The sequence below is a fragment of the Phyllostomus discolor genome, chromosome X (genome assembly GCF_004126475.2).
Source record: "Phyllostomus discolor isolate MPI-MPIP mPhyDis1 chromosome X, mPhyDis1.pri.v3, whole genome shotgun sequence".
NCBI lineage: Eukaryota > Metazoa > Chordata > Mammalia > Chiroptera > Phyllostomidae > Phyllostomus > Phyllostomus discolor.
This window is the reverse complement of record NC_050198.1, coordinates 103,019,258-103,035,173: the sequence shown is the minus strand read 5'-3', so window position 1 is coordinate 103,035,173 and position 15,916 is coordinate 103,019,258. Positions and strand designations below refer to the sequence as shown.

The following is a 15,916-nucleotide window of genomic DNA, read 5'->3' as shown; positions in this document are numbered from 1 at the left end:
TCATCACTATTGGTTCCCTGTGCATTTTCCTTCATTTCTCTTATTGTAGTCTGCATTTGTTCATTTAATTTATGACCAAAGTCCACCAATTCTGTGAGCATCCTGATCACCAGTGCTTTGAACTGTACATCTGATAGGTTGGCTATTTCTCAGTTACTTAAAAAAAGTGGCTCTGGGGCTTTTAACTCTGTTTGAGCCATCTTTTTTACTTTATTTTATTTTTTTTCCTTTGGTCTCGCCTGTTAGGTGTTCACTGGGGTGGGGCACCTCAGTCGCTGGGTTGTGACGTTGTACATGGGGGCAGGGTCTGAGAGGGAATAATGGCACCCGCTCTGCTCTCACCAGGACTTCAGTCCCCCTTGCCTCTTCCTACAAGCAAATTGGGCCCCTCTGGTGCTGGCTCCTGGGTGGGTGGGCTTGTGTAATCTCGGACTCCGTGGGTTTCTCCAAGGAGCCTCCTGTGAGGCTGAGAGAATCCCCTGGCCTCAACTTCCACAGGTGTTTTCAGTCGGTGCCTTTAGGACTTGCTTGCACCATCTGTGTCGCTGCCCGTTTTCACTTAGTTTGCATGCAAATATGTGGCTGCAGACAGCCAGATGCCTTGAGCACCTCACTGGGTCTGCTCATTGCCTCCCACGCCCAGGGTCTGCCACTGGTCCGTCAGCTGCCCCTGCGCTTCTGGGGTCCACCAACTGCCGCCTGCGCCCTGCGCGCCCGCATCTGCCAGCCACCGCTTTTTCCTGCCGGGACCCCTGGACCCCTCTCTGTAGGCCTCCGACTCCACCCTTCCTTACCAGTTTGGATGTATGGTATTCAGACTTCCATTCAGTTCATTTCTCTCTGTTCTGGTTGTTTTTTGTTTCTAAATTCTTTTTGTCCTTAGTTTTGGTTGCGCGAGGAGGTACAGTGCAACCACCTATGCCTCCATCTTGGCCAGAAGCCCCCCAAAAGGTGCTTTCAACAAAGGCTATAATAAGAGACAAAGAAGGTCATTACATAGTGATAAATTATCAATACAACAAGAGGGAATACCCTTATAAACATTTATGCACCTAACATAGGAACACCTAAACATATAAGGCAAATATTTATGGACATAAAAGGAGAGATTGACAGGAATGCAATCATAGTATGGGATTTTAACACTATATTGACATCCATGGATAGACCTTCTAGACAGAAAATCAACAAGAAATCAGCAGTCCCAAAAGCCACACTAGATCAAATGGATTCAATTGATATTTTCAGAACATTTAACATCAAGGCCACAGAATATACATTTCATTCAAGCACACATGTAACATTTTCCAGATTAGACTGCATGTTGGGCCACAAAACCAGTCTCCTTAAATATAAGAAGATTGAAATCCTATCAAGAAACTTCTCTGACAACAGTGGTATGAAAGAGTAAGTCAATTACAGTACAAAAACTGAAAAACACACAAACACACAGAGGTTAAATAACATCTTACTAAGTGATGAATGAATTAACAATAAAATCAAAGAAGAAATCAAAAGATATCTTAAAACAAATGCAAACACAAACAACCTGAAATCTATGGGACACAGAAAAAACAGTATTAAGAGGGAAATTTATGCCCTGGCTGGCATAGCTCAGTGGATTGAGCGCGGACTGTGAACCAAAGTGTTGCAGGTTTGATTCCCAGTCAGGGTACATACCTGGGTTGCAGGCCATGACCCCCAGCAACCACATATTGATGTCTCTCTCTCTCTCTCTCTCTCTCCCTCCCTTCCTTCCCTCTCTAAAAATAAATAAATAAATAAAATCTTAAAAAAGAGGGAAATTTATAACAATACAGGCCTACCTACAAAAATAAGAAAAACATCAAATAAGCAATCTGAAATTTCAAAATTTAACCTAAAGGAACTAGAAAAAGAGTAACAAAAAAGTCCAAAATGGGGAGAAGAAGGGATATATTAAATATTAGAACATAAATAAACAAAAAATGTCTTAAAAAAGCAAAACAAAAATAAACCAAGAGAATGTTTTCTGAAAAGATAACAAGATTGACAAACCTTTCAAATAATAAAATGCAGAAATGAAAAAGAAGAAATGACAATTGAAACCACAAAAAATATAAAGAATTATAAGAAAATATACAATTATATGCCAACAAGTTGGACAATCTAGAAGAAATAAATTCCTAGAGACACACTTTTCAAAGACAGAATCAAGAAGAAACTGAATATCTGAACAGACCAGTTACACAATGAAATTGAAACAGTAAAAAAAAAAAAAAGAGTCCTTGGCAGGGTGAATTCACAGGTGAATGTTAACAAACATTCAATGGAGAATTAACACCTCTCCTTCTCAAAGTATTTCCAAAAATTCAAGAGGCAGGAAGAATCCCAAGCTCATTTAACAAGTCCAGCATTATCTTGATTCCAAAACCAAATAAAGACACTATTAAGATAAAAAAAAAGTATAGACCAATATCGCTGTGGAACAAAAATGCTAAAATCCTTGTCAAAATATTAGCAATCTGAATTCAGCAATATGTTAAAATGATCATACACCATGATATATGAAGAGGGATTTATTCCTGTAATGCAAATACTATGTCTTCAAATCAGTTAACATGAAACATCACATAAACAAAACAAAACATAGAAATCACATGATCATGTTAATAGATGAAAAAGCATTTGATAAAATCCAGCATTCATTTATTATAAAAACCCTCATCAAAATGGAAATAGAGGGAACATACTTCAACATAAAAAAGCCATATGTGACAAATTCACAACTAACATCATATTCAATAGGGAAAAGCCAGAAGTGTTTCCCTGAAGATCAAGAACAAGACAGGGATATTCACTTTTACAACTCATATTCAATATAATACTGGAAGTTCTAGCCACAGCAATCACACTAGAAATAACAGTAAAAGGCATCCAAATTGGAAAGGAAGAAGAAAAACAGTCATTATTTGCAGATGACAGGATACTGTATATAGAGAACCTTAAAGATTTCACCAAAATTTACTAGACTTGATAAATAAATTTAGTGAACTAGCAGGACACAAAATAAATATACAGAAATTGGTTGCATTTTATACACCAATAATGAACTATTTCAAAAGGAAACTAAAAAAAAACCCCATTTACAATGGAATAAAACAATAAAATACCTAGGAATAAATTTAACCAAAGAAGTAAAAGACCTGTACTCTTAAGATTATAAAACTATGAAGAAAGAAATTGAATAATAAACATAATGGAAGCATATATCATACTCATTGATAGGAAGAAGTAACATCTTTAAAATGTCCCTATTACCCAAAACAATCTATAGATTCAATGCAATTCCTATTAAAATACTCTTGGTGATTTCACAGAACTAGAACAACTAATTGAAAAATTTATATGGAACCACAGAAGACCCCAGAGAGCCACAGAAATCTTAAGAAAAAAATTAAGTTGGAGGTTTCAGGTTACCTAATGTCAAACTATATTACAAGGCTCTAATAATCAAAACAACAAAGGACTGGCATAAAAACATACATATAGAGCAATGGAACAGAATAGAGAGCCCGGAAATAAGCTTACACCTAGATGACCAATTAATATGTGAGAAAGTAGGCAAGAACATAGAATGGGGTATAAACATTCTATTCAATAAATGCTGTTGGGAAAATTGGACAGATACATCCAAAGGAAATGAAACTAGACTACCTTCTCACACTATACACAAGAATAAACTCAAAATGGATTAAAGGCTTAAATGTAATATTTGAAACCATAAAAATCCTAGAAGAGCCCTGGCTGGTGTAGCTCAATGGATTGAGCCTGGACTGCCAACCAAAGGGTAGCAGGTTCGATTCCCAGACAGGGAACATGCCTGGGTTGTGGGCCAGGTCCCCAGTAGTGGGGGTGTGACAGGCAACCACACATGGATGTTTCTCTCCCTCTTTTTCTCCCTCCCTTCCCCTCTCTCTAAAAATAAATAAATAAAATCTTTTTTAAAAATTCTAGAAGAAAGCATTAGCAGTAATATCTCTAACATTTCTCTTAGCAATATATTTTCTGATATATCTCCTTGAGCAAGGGAAACAAAAGAAAAAGTAAACAAATTGAGACTGCATCAAACTAAAAAGTTTTTGTAAAGCAAGGAATCCATGAACAAAACAAAAAGGCAAACTACTGAATGGAGTAAGATAGTTGCCCATGATACATCCTTAGGTGTTAATATCCAAAAAATTTAAAGAACTCAAAAACAAAAATAATTTTAACAATCTAATTGAACAATGTACAGAAGTCCTAAATTAACGCTTCTTCAAAAAGACATACAAAAGGCCAATAGATATGCAAAGATTTTAGTGTCACTAATTATCAGACAAATGCAAATTAAAACCAGAATAAAATATCACCTAATACCAGTCAGAATGGTTGTCATCAATAAATCAATGAACAAGTGCTGGCAAGGATATGGAGAAAAGGGAACCCTCATGCAGTGTTGTTGGGAATGCAGACTGATCCAGCTAGTGTGGAAAACAGTACGGAGCTTCCTCAAAAAAAATTAAAAATGAAAGTGCCTTATGTCCCAAACATTCCACTTTTGGATATTGGAATAACTCCCCAAATTCATAAGAATATATGCACCCCTTTGTTCATGGCAATGTCGTTTATATGAACAAAGATACAGAAGCAACAAAGTGCCCATTGATAGATGAATGGATAAGAAAACGGTGGTACATATGTACAATGGAATACTACTTGGTCATAAAATAGAATGAAATCTTACCATTAGTGACAGCATGGATGGGCATAGAGGGTAGTATGCTAACTGAAATAAGTCAGTCAGAGAAAGACAAATACCACATAATTTCACTCAGATGTGGAACCCAAAAGAACAAAATAAACAAACAATAGAAACAAACTCATAGTTACAGAGAACAGACTGATGTTGCCAAAAGAGAGAGTGTTTGGAGGACTGGATGAAAAGGTGAAGAGATTAGGAAGTAAAAAATGGTAGTTTGAAAATAGTCATGGGTAATTTATAATAGTCAATAGTACAGTACAGCACAGGGAATATAGTCGATACTATTGTAATAACTATGTATGGTGTCAAATGGGTACTAGACTTACTGGGGTGATCACTTTTTAAGGTATATTAATGTCTAATCACTGTGTTGTATACCTGACACTAATAATATATTGTATGTCATCTGTAATTGAACAAATACATTTAAAAATAAAATTTTGATACTTCTCATTTTGAAGGGTTTGTCTGAGTCCAAATATATAGTTGAGTTCTATCTACATTTAACTGAAATACATAATTAAAACAGGAAACTCTGCTCTCCAATACCAGAATTTTGTTACCTTGTTGTGTTTTTTTTTTTATTTTTTAATCCTCACGTGAGGATGTTTATTGATTTTAGAGAAGAGGAACGGGGAGGGAGAGAGAGAGTGAGAGAAACATTGATGTGAAAGAGAAACATTGATCAGTTACCTCCTGTACATACCCCAACTGGGGTTTGAATCCGCAATGTACGTATGTGCCCTGACTGGGGATTGAACCCTCAACATTTTAGTGCACAGGACAATGTCCAACCAACTAAGCCACCCAGCCCGAGCTTACCTTGTGTTACTTTTAAAAGGGAAGCAAAGAACTTAATTCCTGGAAATGTCCTTGAAGTTGGTGAAGACACCAAAATATTCCTATTGTGCTGCAATATAATCTAAGTAAAATTAACACAATTATCTGGTCACTTGGACCAAGCCTCAGGTTTCACCCTGAATTTCAAGGTTACTGGGATGTTACTCTTTTCACAAAATCGACCTGCCAAATATGCCTCCCTCACTTGAGCCAATGTTTAGGTTGTGGCATGTCTTGTAACATGAAAGAGGCTTTAAAGTTCAATAGGAAGACAAAACTAATCTCCTCTTCAGATTTCCTCAGGGAAGAAACCACCTTTTCTTTTAAGTGTCCACCTTTTCTTCCCTGGCAAATGGGTATTCACTTTTAATGCTAATCGATTTTTATTACTTCATTTATTTTATTATTTAAAATATGCTCTTAGAAGCTTTAAAAATAACTGCTGTTCCCTCATAAGCTTATGTTTAATAGGTGTTATCACAATAGGTCGCCCTATTAACAATCTGAGATCCCAGCACATTTCCAACAAATTAAATGAGGTTTTATTTAGTTCATTTTAAGAGATGAATCAGCTTTAGATGTCCTCTAAATGAATTAGAAATTAATTGGTTGCATGTGTTTCAGTTTTCTGTACATTATTTCTTCCTTTCTGTCAGTAATTTAAACTAGCTTGCACTGAAGAATTTGATGCAATGGCAATGGAAAAAATATGGGCAATTTATGCTGGCTGTTATGATGGACATTAATTTTGCTCTGAGTTTTATATTGAAAATTTTAGCTCCACAGCTATTGAACAATCAATATAGGATGGGTACCTAATGAGATTTTTATGTTGTAAATAACTTGAGGGTTATCCCATTTGATTAAAAAGCTTGGATGGCATGTTTTGATTTATTAATTTGGAACATGTAATTTGTACTAGTAAGTGAAATAAATGTTACTTATCAGGGCTTTTTAAGAAGTGGGAGAACAAATGTAGCAATCAGGAAATTAACACACACATAAAGTATACTACATTTCTTATGAAGAAACACACATAAGAATACAGTGTAACTTCACCATCATAGTACAAAACTAAGAATTCATTTATTGATTTACCTCCTGATAGCTCCAATTCCTTTTTGAAAGGATATAGCTTTAAAACCAATTTGTTCCTATTGTTTAGTATTAATGTCAGTTTTAGCTATGATAATTCTTTTAAGTCATGTTATATATACATTATTTTCCATTGTTGCACAAATCCAATTTGGGAAAGTGTTTTATTTTAAACTTCTGTTAGAAAGGAAACGCTGAAAGCAGTGTACGTCTAGAAAGGACTTGAAGTCTAGTCCTCATGTGGGACCAGACCATATCTTCTTAGGCAAAAGCAGCAATAGAACCTTATACTTCACATCATAATTTGCAACATTTGCCCTCAACTCACTCACTCTCACAGGCTTTCTCTCACTCTCTTTCTGTCATTTTCACTTTCACCGCAAATACATACATACACCTATAGGGCTTGGCAGGACATATTTTTAATTAAAGTTCATTTTTAGGTTTTTTCACCACCTCTTGAGATAGCTGGAAACATCATAGGTATAAAGCTAGTAGGAAAAAAAATGAGATGTATTTCTATTTCCAGCTCTGCCATGGGTTCTTTGTGTCCTGTTAAATGTGTCCTCTGACTCTTCTCTTCCTGATTCCTTATCAGTAAAATAGAGGTTATTATTCTCTCATGCTTCTAATTTACATCCTAGGGATGCCTACAGGATTCACTCAATTAAAGTAATATATAAAGTCTGTAATTTATTGGTTTAAAAACCTAAGAACAAAAAGGATAGACTTGTTATGAAGCTTCTTTAAGTCATAAATATGATTGTTTTCTTAGGGCTACATTATCTTCATACTTTTTATCTATCTTTTTAGGTAATTATAAATTTAGTAGGAGACCTATCTGTATGAAAATCTAGATTAAGTTATCAAAAGGTAGCACAGTGAAATAATCCTGACCCTATTATATTTTCAATATATGTAGTATAAATGTGAATGTGTGTATCATAGAAAAAAGGTGGAAAGAATATACATTACAATGTGAACAAGTGTTATTTCCAGGAGTGTGGTTAATTGAAATTCTGTTCTTTTTAAAAATTATCTGTATTTTTTTATAATTACATGAATTATTTGTGTGATTATAACCATTTAAGAGCAACATTGCTTAACTACTATCAGTTAAAATTTTTGTCTATTTTATTCTAGTACACTTTCATGTTATAAAAATAAATATGAAAATACCCATTTCAAAATGGGGGGAACACAGTAAGAATTGTGAAATTAATGTAGCTACTGTTATGTGTTGAAAATAACCTACCACATCTCACCATGATGATACTCTCTCTATATTTTTTATTTATTGATGAGAAAGGGGGAGAGAAAGAAAGAAGAGAGAGAGTTTTGTTGTCCCACTTATTGACACATTCATTGGTTGCCTCTGGTGTGTGCCCTGACCAGGGATTGAGCCTGCAACCTTGGTGTATCTGGATAATGCTCTAACCAACTGAGCTATCTGGCCAGGGTCTTATAATATTTTTTCTTTTGACTACTCTAATTTTAAAATTTGTTCTACAGCTACAAGACCGCACTCAATTCAGTGACAGAGACTTAGCCACCCTTAAGAAATACTGGGACAACGGCATGACCAGCCTTGGCTCAATCTGTAGAGAGAAAATTGAAGCAGTTGCAACTGAATTAAATGTTGACTGTGAAATAGTTCGGGTAAGACATTTTCAATAACTTTTATGGTGTGGTTGATGAGTGTCATAAATAAAAGCTTTAAAAATTATATGAAGTAATAGAAATAATACCATCACTATAGTAAAAAAGGTAACCCAAATAATGGGAGGAAATATGTTCAAATCATATATCTGATAAGCAACTTGTATCCACAGTATGTAAAGACTCCTACATATCAATAATAAAAGGCAAATAATGCAATTTTTTAAAAAATGGACCAAAAATTTTAATAAGCATTTATCCAAAGAAGATATACAAATGGCCAATACACACACAAAAAGTTGTTCAACAAGATTTATAATTATGGAAATTTAAATGATAATGTGATAATCACTTAGCACCTACTATGAGGGCTAGAATCAAAAAGACAGATAACTACTGTTAGCTAGGATGTGGAGAAATTAGAACCATTATACACTTCTGGTAAAAATGTAAAATGTTTTAGCCTCTTTGGAAAACAGTTCTCTAAATTAGCAGATTTATTATACAACCCAGAAATCCTAATCTTAGGTATATACCCAAAAGAAATGAATCTTATGTCCACTCAAAAACTTATACATGGATGTTCTTAACTGCATTATTCATAATAGCAAAAAGTAGAAAAACTCAACTGTCCATCAAGTAAATGGGTAAACAAAATGTGACATATGCATATAATGAGTTGTTGTAGGGCTATGTCAAAGAATTAAATACTGAAACATGTAACAAAATAGATGCATCTTGAAAACATTACACTAAGTGAAAGAACAAGTTACAAAAGACCACATGTTATATGAATCCATTTATATGAAATGTCTGGAATTGACACACAGAAACAGATTAGTGGATGCCTTGAGCTGGGTTTAAGGATGAATGGGGAGTGACTGCTAAAGGGCATATAGGTTTTCCTTTTTTGTGATAGAAATATTCTGGAGTTAGATAGTGGTGATTGTTGCACAACTCTGTGACTATATTAAAAAAATTTCATTGTACATATTAAATGAGTAAAGTATATGCTATTTTAAATGTTTATGTTCCATTGTTTAAAAATTTACATGAGGTGATCTGAAATATATGTCACACATTATTTAATGAATGATAGATTGAAATTTATATTGATCAATCTTGGGAACAGCAGTTTTCATTCCATTTGAAAGATGCCATCAAGGAACATGTATAAAGGACCCATGGACAAAGACTATGGGGCTCAAAGATTGAATGTGGGAGGTGGGGGTAGGTAGGGCAGGGGAGAGTAATCTGGGATAAATTGGGACACTGTAATTGAATATCAATAAAATTTTTTAAAAAGAAAGATGTCAATATAAGATTTAGATAGTGGCATGGTATACTGGTGAATATTTAACAATCAAACCTTTAAGGAAAATATTTGTTGACTTCTATGATATGAAGATTCCCACTGTGGTTGATTCCATGGTTCTTTCAATGTAGAGTTCAGAAGAAATGCCAAGAGTTGGCTTTTGTGAGCAAGCGTGAGGAAGCTTCAGCTCACACTAAAGATTTGTCCAAAAAATATAAGAGGGAAGTACTGTTAAAGAAGTGACAAAATACAGAACTCTTCTATAGGAAGAAATATTTTCTCATACATACATGGAAAAAGATGGAGAAGTGTGGGGAGAAGTCATAGAGCACAGATTTATCAAAATAAATACTGTTCTCAAAATACTGTCCTGTTGAGAGCCTTCCTTTTTATTTTGTTAAGATCCAGATGGGAAATAAAAATAAATCTTGTATTTACTGAACATGCTGGGTGTTACCTATACTAACAAGTAGTTAGAAAAGCATTAGATACTTTTCCTATTTTTAAGGCACTCAGAGTCTAACTAAAGGGATGGCATGAGAATACAAATGACTGAAGAAAAATTGGATTGGAATTATGGTATGAGGATCCTAAGCAAAAGCTAAGAATAGGAAAATGTAAAGATGTGTTTTTGTTGTAATTGTCATTTTTTATCTTTTAAATCAGAGTTATGCATGTACATCACTTAAGGAATCAAGTTCTACCCAACCTACCCAACTAGGAGTTCTACACTCCTTCTCTCCTACCATTTTTCAAAGTCAATTACTTCCCACTCTTTTAGACGATTCCTTTGGTATCTACCTCCATCTATGAATAATGTCCTGTATTAATTAGAAGTAGCTGTGGTTGTAACAGATAGAGTCAAAATATCAGTGGCTTACACAAAATATTTCAATTTCATGCACAAATCCAAGGGTATACAATTTAGAATTGGCATACGAATTCTGCACTATTAAGTCCTCAAAGACATTGGTGCATTACACCTTACATTCTGCCATCCCTACAATGTATCCCTTGTCCTCAAGGTCCAAGGTATGGCATTTATGGTCCAGGCAGCATGACCGATATGGGGAGAAAGGAGGAGCAATGGTTGTGTACCAGCTATCTTTTAAAGGGGATTTCCAGGAACTGCCAAAAGACATATTCACTTATACAACACTGGCTAATGATTAGTCTCTTAGCCATACCTAATTGAAGAGAAGCTGCAAATGTAGTTACATTGTGGGAATCCAATATAATTTCTATTATTCTGGAAAAGAGAGAAGATATATTGGAGAACAATTAGAAGTCTCTCTCAAATCTGTTTTTATCACTACTTTTTTATTTTTCAGTGCTAGGCATTCTTGACCAATATTCTAACATAAAATGCGAGGCTTTTAAAAAATTTCTTTCAAGACCTCTTCATTAATTGTTTCACCTACACATATACTTCTCTTATTTTCCCAGTGTAATTTTTATATAATTTGTGTTAGTTTGATATTTTATATGCTTTTTACATTTGAATTATGCTGTATAGCATTAGTATTTTCCTTTTCTTCATAACATTATGTTGTTTCTTTAGAGTTCATTACTTAATTAGTTTTTGGTTTTTGTATATTTGCTTGCTTACTTTTCTAGGTACCTGCTACTAATTTATCTGCAAACCCTTCCCAGCTGTATATATCTCTTCTCAATACATTTATGCACATTTGGTAATGTAACAGTTTTATCATCTTGAAGAATCTTCTCCTGGAATCTTATAACCTGCTCCAATCTGGATTGGTTACTCTGTACCTGGAGCACAACAGCTACCCTGAGATTTCCATTTTCAATCTTTTTGTCCATTTACTATACTTTCAGTAAGATATCCTCAATTTTATCTTCCAAGTTTTCCACTGTTTTTTCACTTTTGTTTGCATTCAACTTGCCATTCATACTAATAAATGTCATGTGCTATTATGGATGCCTTTAAGCCCCATTGACTGCCATAGGGTCTCCTTGAGACCCCCATACCACAGGAGAGAGAAGATACATGACAGAATATTCCTAAAAACATACTTTTTTCAAAATGAAAGAAAAGGTACACAGGGTTCTTAGTTACAATTCAATACCAACAGATTTTAGGCACAATTGCTGTAAAAAATGGCCAAAGCCCATGATATTAGGACATTCACTGAGCTGTTGCTATGTACAGAGCCCTTAATCCCCATAGACAGCCCTAACATACAATTAGAAAAAAAGAAGTGTTACCGTTATATTCTTGCTTAAAGGTAGTTAAAACTTTTACTAGAGGAAAGGATAGGGGACAGATTATTATCCTTTGTATGTAGTTATTTCTATAAAATGCCAGCCTGCCACAACAGAGAAAATTTGAAGAGTTGATGTGTTGTAACCTCTTCTCTAATATTTGGTAGATTAATTCCAAAGAAGAATATGTTAACCACATAAATATATTCCTGAGATTTAGGAGAAATTATGTAGGTATTTTTAAGTCTAATAGAACTTGTAGTTATTAATCACCAGGATGAACTTTACCTTAGGATGTCTAGTTAACCGTTACTTGTCATATAATTTGGAAATTTCAGATACATCTTTTCTTCTTATATCTTATGCTTTTAAAAAGGCTAGGAAGCAGACTTGACATATTTTTATTTTAACCATATTGAGTGTTATTATGTGTACATATTTCTTTAGCGTCAAATGTTATTACCAGGTTAATGTCTATTATTTATTGACTTACTCATACATCAAAGGTAAATTGAACATCTACTGGATACCCAAAAACTTCTAAGTGCCATGAAAAAATGCAGCTCTCCTAAGAACTTAAAGTTTAACATGGTAAAAGTTTTATAATGTGCTTCAGTTAACAGTAAATGGAGGTAGTGGAGGAGTATTTTGAGGTAATATATGTGGATAACAAGTGTAAAGCACCATAAGTTCTCAAAAATACTTTCTTTCCCTATCACTCTACAATTTAGTTTAATGCCGATTCTTTCCATCTGTGTTTGGTTACAGTGGACATATGTCAAAATGTACTCATGTGTTGTCAAATTTCTGTATAAACAATATATGTTTGAATGTTTAAAATACATTTGAAAGACTTAAATAAATTTCATGGAAAACAGATGAATGTTTTTACATTTTACATTATGTTTATTTTTCAAGGAGCATGGTTACATTTGAAATGTCTTTAAATAGAAGAATGTTTTCCAATTATATTGTTTTTACTTTTATTTTTGCATTATATATAACCTTTCACCCCTAATGTATGTGTAAATTAATAATAATAAACTCTGTATTGTCTACCATAGACATTGACTCAAAGCTGGTGGGCACCTTGAGATTGAATTGCATGCTTTTATTTCATGTAAAGAAAATGAGGATAGATATGGGAATGGCTTGCCAGTAAATAACTACAGGCCAGATCTCTCTATTGCCAGTCTAACATTATTTCCATTTCTGCTTCACCAGTGTATGCTTTATTACAGAATTAACTTACACAATTCTTAAAATACAGATCACCCCACCCCAGACCTACCAGACCACAATTTGCAAGGAAAGGCCTGGGAATCTGTATGTTTTCTTTCTAATAATGCTTATGTTCAGGTAAATTTGGAAGAGACCACTTCATTACACTCTGTTATTGTGGCTAAATATTATATCTGTTTTTTCCCTTTATAATATTTGGTTAAAGTTTGTAATCTATACTCTCTTGTCTATTTGCTTATTTTCTATACCTCTACTAAACTGTAAGTTTAAGTTCCATGAAAACATATCATGCCTGCTTTTTAACTACTGTATTAACAGAAAGGTACACCTGCTACATACAGCATACACAGATTGCAAATATGTGATAATATATGTATAAAATAAGAGCAGCTTGAAATATTATTCATGTCATCTTAATAGAAATATACTTAGAAGCTTAAAAGGCCTGAGAGTCCAATTTTTTAATAGCTACTATATTTCTATTGTTAATGGGGGGAGAACGGGGAAGGGTTGTCAAGGAACATGTATAAAGGATCCATGGATAAACCAAAGTGGGAGGTGGGGGTGGGTGGGGAAGGGGGAACGGTGGAGGGAAAATGGAGACAACTTTACCTGAACAATATTTAAAAAAAAGAGAGAGAAAAAGGAAAACATACAGTGCTATTCTACAAATTTATGAGTATCTTGAAGGGACAAAGATTATCCAGTAGACTATCAATTTGGAAACCAGTTCCCTAACTTTGCAGTTTCCTCAGATGAAGAATCTGAGGCCCTACATAATAAAATAATTTTTTCTCAACCATATTCAATGGAATATAGAAGAGGGTATTTATTCACAAAGATATATGCACCCCTATGTTCTTTGCAACATTATTTATGGTGGCCAAGACGTAGAAATAATCAGAGTGTACTTTGATCAGTGATTGGATAAAGATGTGGTACATAGATACTATGGAATACTACTCAGCTATAAAAATGATAAAATTCTGTCATTTCTGACAACATGAATGAATCTTGAGAATATTATGCCAAACACAATAAGTCAGTCAGAAAAAAAGCTAAGAACCATATGATCTCATTCATGTGTGGGATACAAAACTGAAACTCATAGACACAGACAACAGTGTGGTGGTTACCAGAGGGAAGTGGGGGCAGTAAAGGATAAAAGAGGACAAATATTTGGTGACAGAAGAAGATTTGACTTTGGATGGTGGGGAAACAATGCAATATACAGATCATGTATGAAAGAATTTCACATTTGAAACCTGTATTATTTCATTAACCAATGTTACCCCAACAAATTTAATTTAAAAAATGAAAATACAATATGCCAGAATATTCTGTTCTTCTCAACAAAGCCTGCTCTAAAGGACAACTATAATACCAGAGTCTAACCTATTGGAGATTTGTCAGAGCCTAGCTGAACTGAATGAGTGAAATAACAAACCTCATTTCCCTTTAGCCATTTGGTCCCACTTAAATGGGTGGGGGCTGAGAAGCACTTGTAATTGAAATTCACAGGCCAAGCTACAGATTCAAAGATGAAAAATAGAAAAATCCAATGAAAAAATGCGAGTTCATTGAAAAGATCAGTGGAATTAACAAACGTCTTATCAAGATGTGCAAATTAAAAAATGAGAGAAAAAAACAAAATACTAACATCAGGAGGGAACCAGGGATACCATTATAGACATACCATTAAAAACATTAAAAAGATAATAAGAGAATGCTACAAAGAACTCTACCCACACAAATTTGAGTTCACAGGAAATGGTGAAGAGTGAACAATACTTGAAGAGTGAACAGTACCACAACTTATCTAATATGAAATACACTAGGTGGATTCATCATTAAAAACCTCCTCCACAGGTGGCAGGGTTAAGCAGTGGATGGATCTAACAAAAACAAAACAGGACTCATGGACATGGATAACAGGGTGGTGATTGTGGGGCAGAGTGGTGTATAAGGGGGATAAATGATAATAGAAAAATACAATTAAAACAAGTTTTTTTTTAAAAAACCTCCTCCAGAAAGAAATGTACAAGCATTCAAAACCTACAGCTAACATTATACTTAATGATGAAAAATGAGAATTCTTTTCTCCAGAGATCAAAAACAAAACAGGGTATCTACTCTTACCACCTTTATTCAGTACAGTACTGGAAATTCTGGCCAGCAAAACAATAAGGTAATAAAATAAATAAAAGATGTGCATGGTTGGCTGTGTAAAAAAAAAAAAACAAATAATCTACAAAAAAAAAACACCACTCCTACAGCAAATAACTGAATTCAACAAGGTCTCTGTATACAAGATCAATATACAAAAATCAACTCTGTTATACAGTACAGGTGAACACACTGAAGCTGAATTAAAGATATACTGTTTGCAAAATACTCAAAAAGCAAATACTTAAGTGTAAATCTTAACAAATATATATACAGGATTTGTATGCTGAAAACTATAAAATACTGTTGAAAGAAATCACAGAAGTTCCAAATAATGGAAAAACATTTCTGTGATCATGGACTGTAAGATTCAACATAGCAAAACTGTAAATTCTCCCAAAATTGATACACAGGTTTAACATAATTTCTATAAAAGTCCCAGCAAGATTTCTTATTGATGTAAATAAGATCATTCTAAAGTTCACATGGAAAGGTAATATGCTAGAATACCTGAAACAATTTGGGTAAAACAAAGTAGAATAAATCAGTGTCGCAGGTTCAATTCCCAATCAGGGTACATACCTGGGTTG

The 15,916-nt window shown here is 34.1% G+C and overlaps 1 protein-coding gene across 2 annotated transcripts in view; it reads left to right on the top strand.

Annotated features, from left to right (window-relative positions):
- The window catches only part of HDX (highly divergent homeobox), a 119,609-nt gene that overhangs the window by 83,443 nt on the left and 20,250 nt on the right, over window positions 1–15,916 (top strand). For both annotated transcript variants that reach the window (XM_036016491.1, XM_028522727.2), the window contains exon 5: window positions 8,231–8,377. In XM_036016491.1, the coding sequence (XP_035872384.1) occupies window positions 8,231–8,377 (147 nt within the window). The remainder of the gene's footprint in view (window positions 1–8,230; window positions 8,378–15,916) is intronic.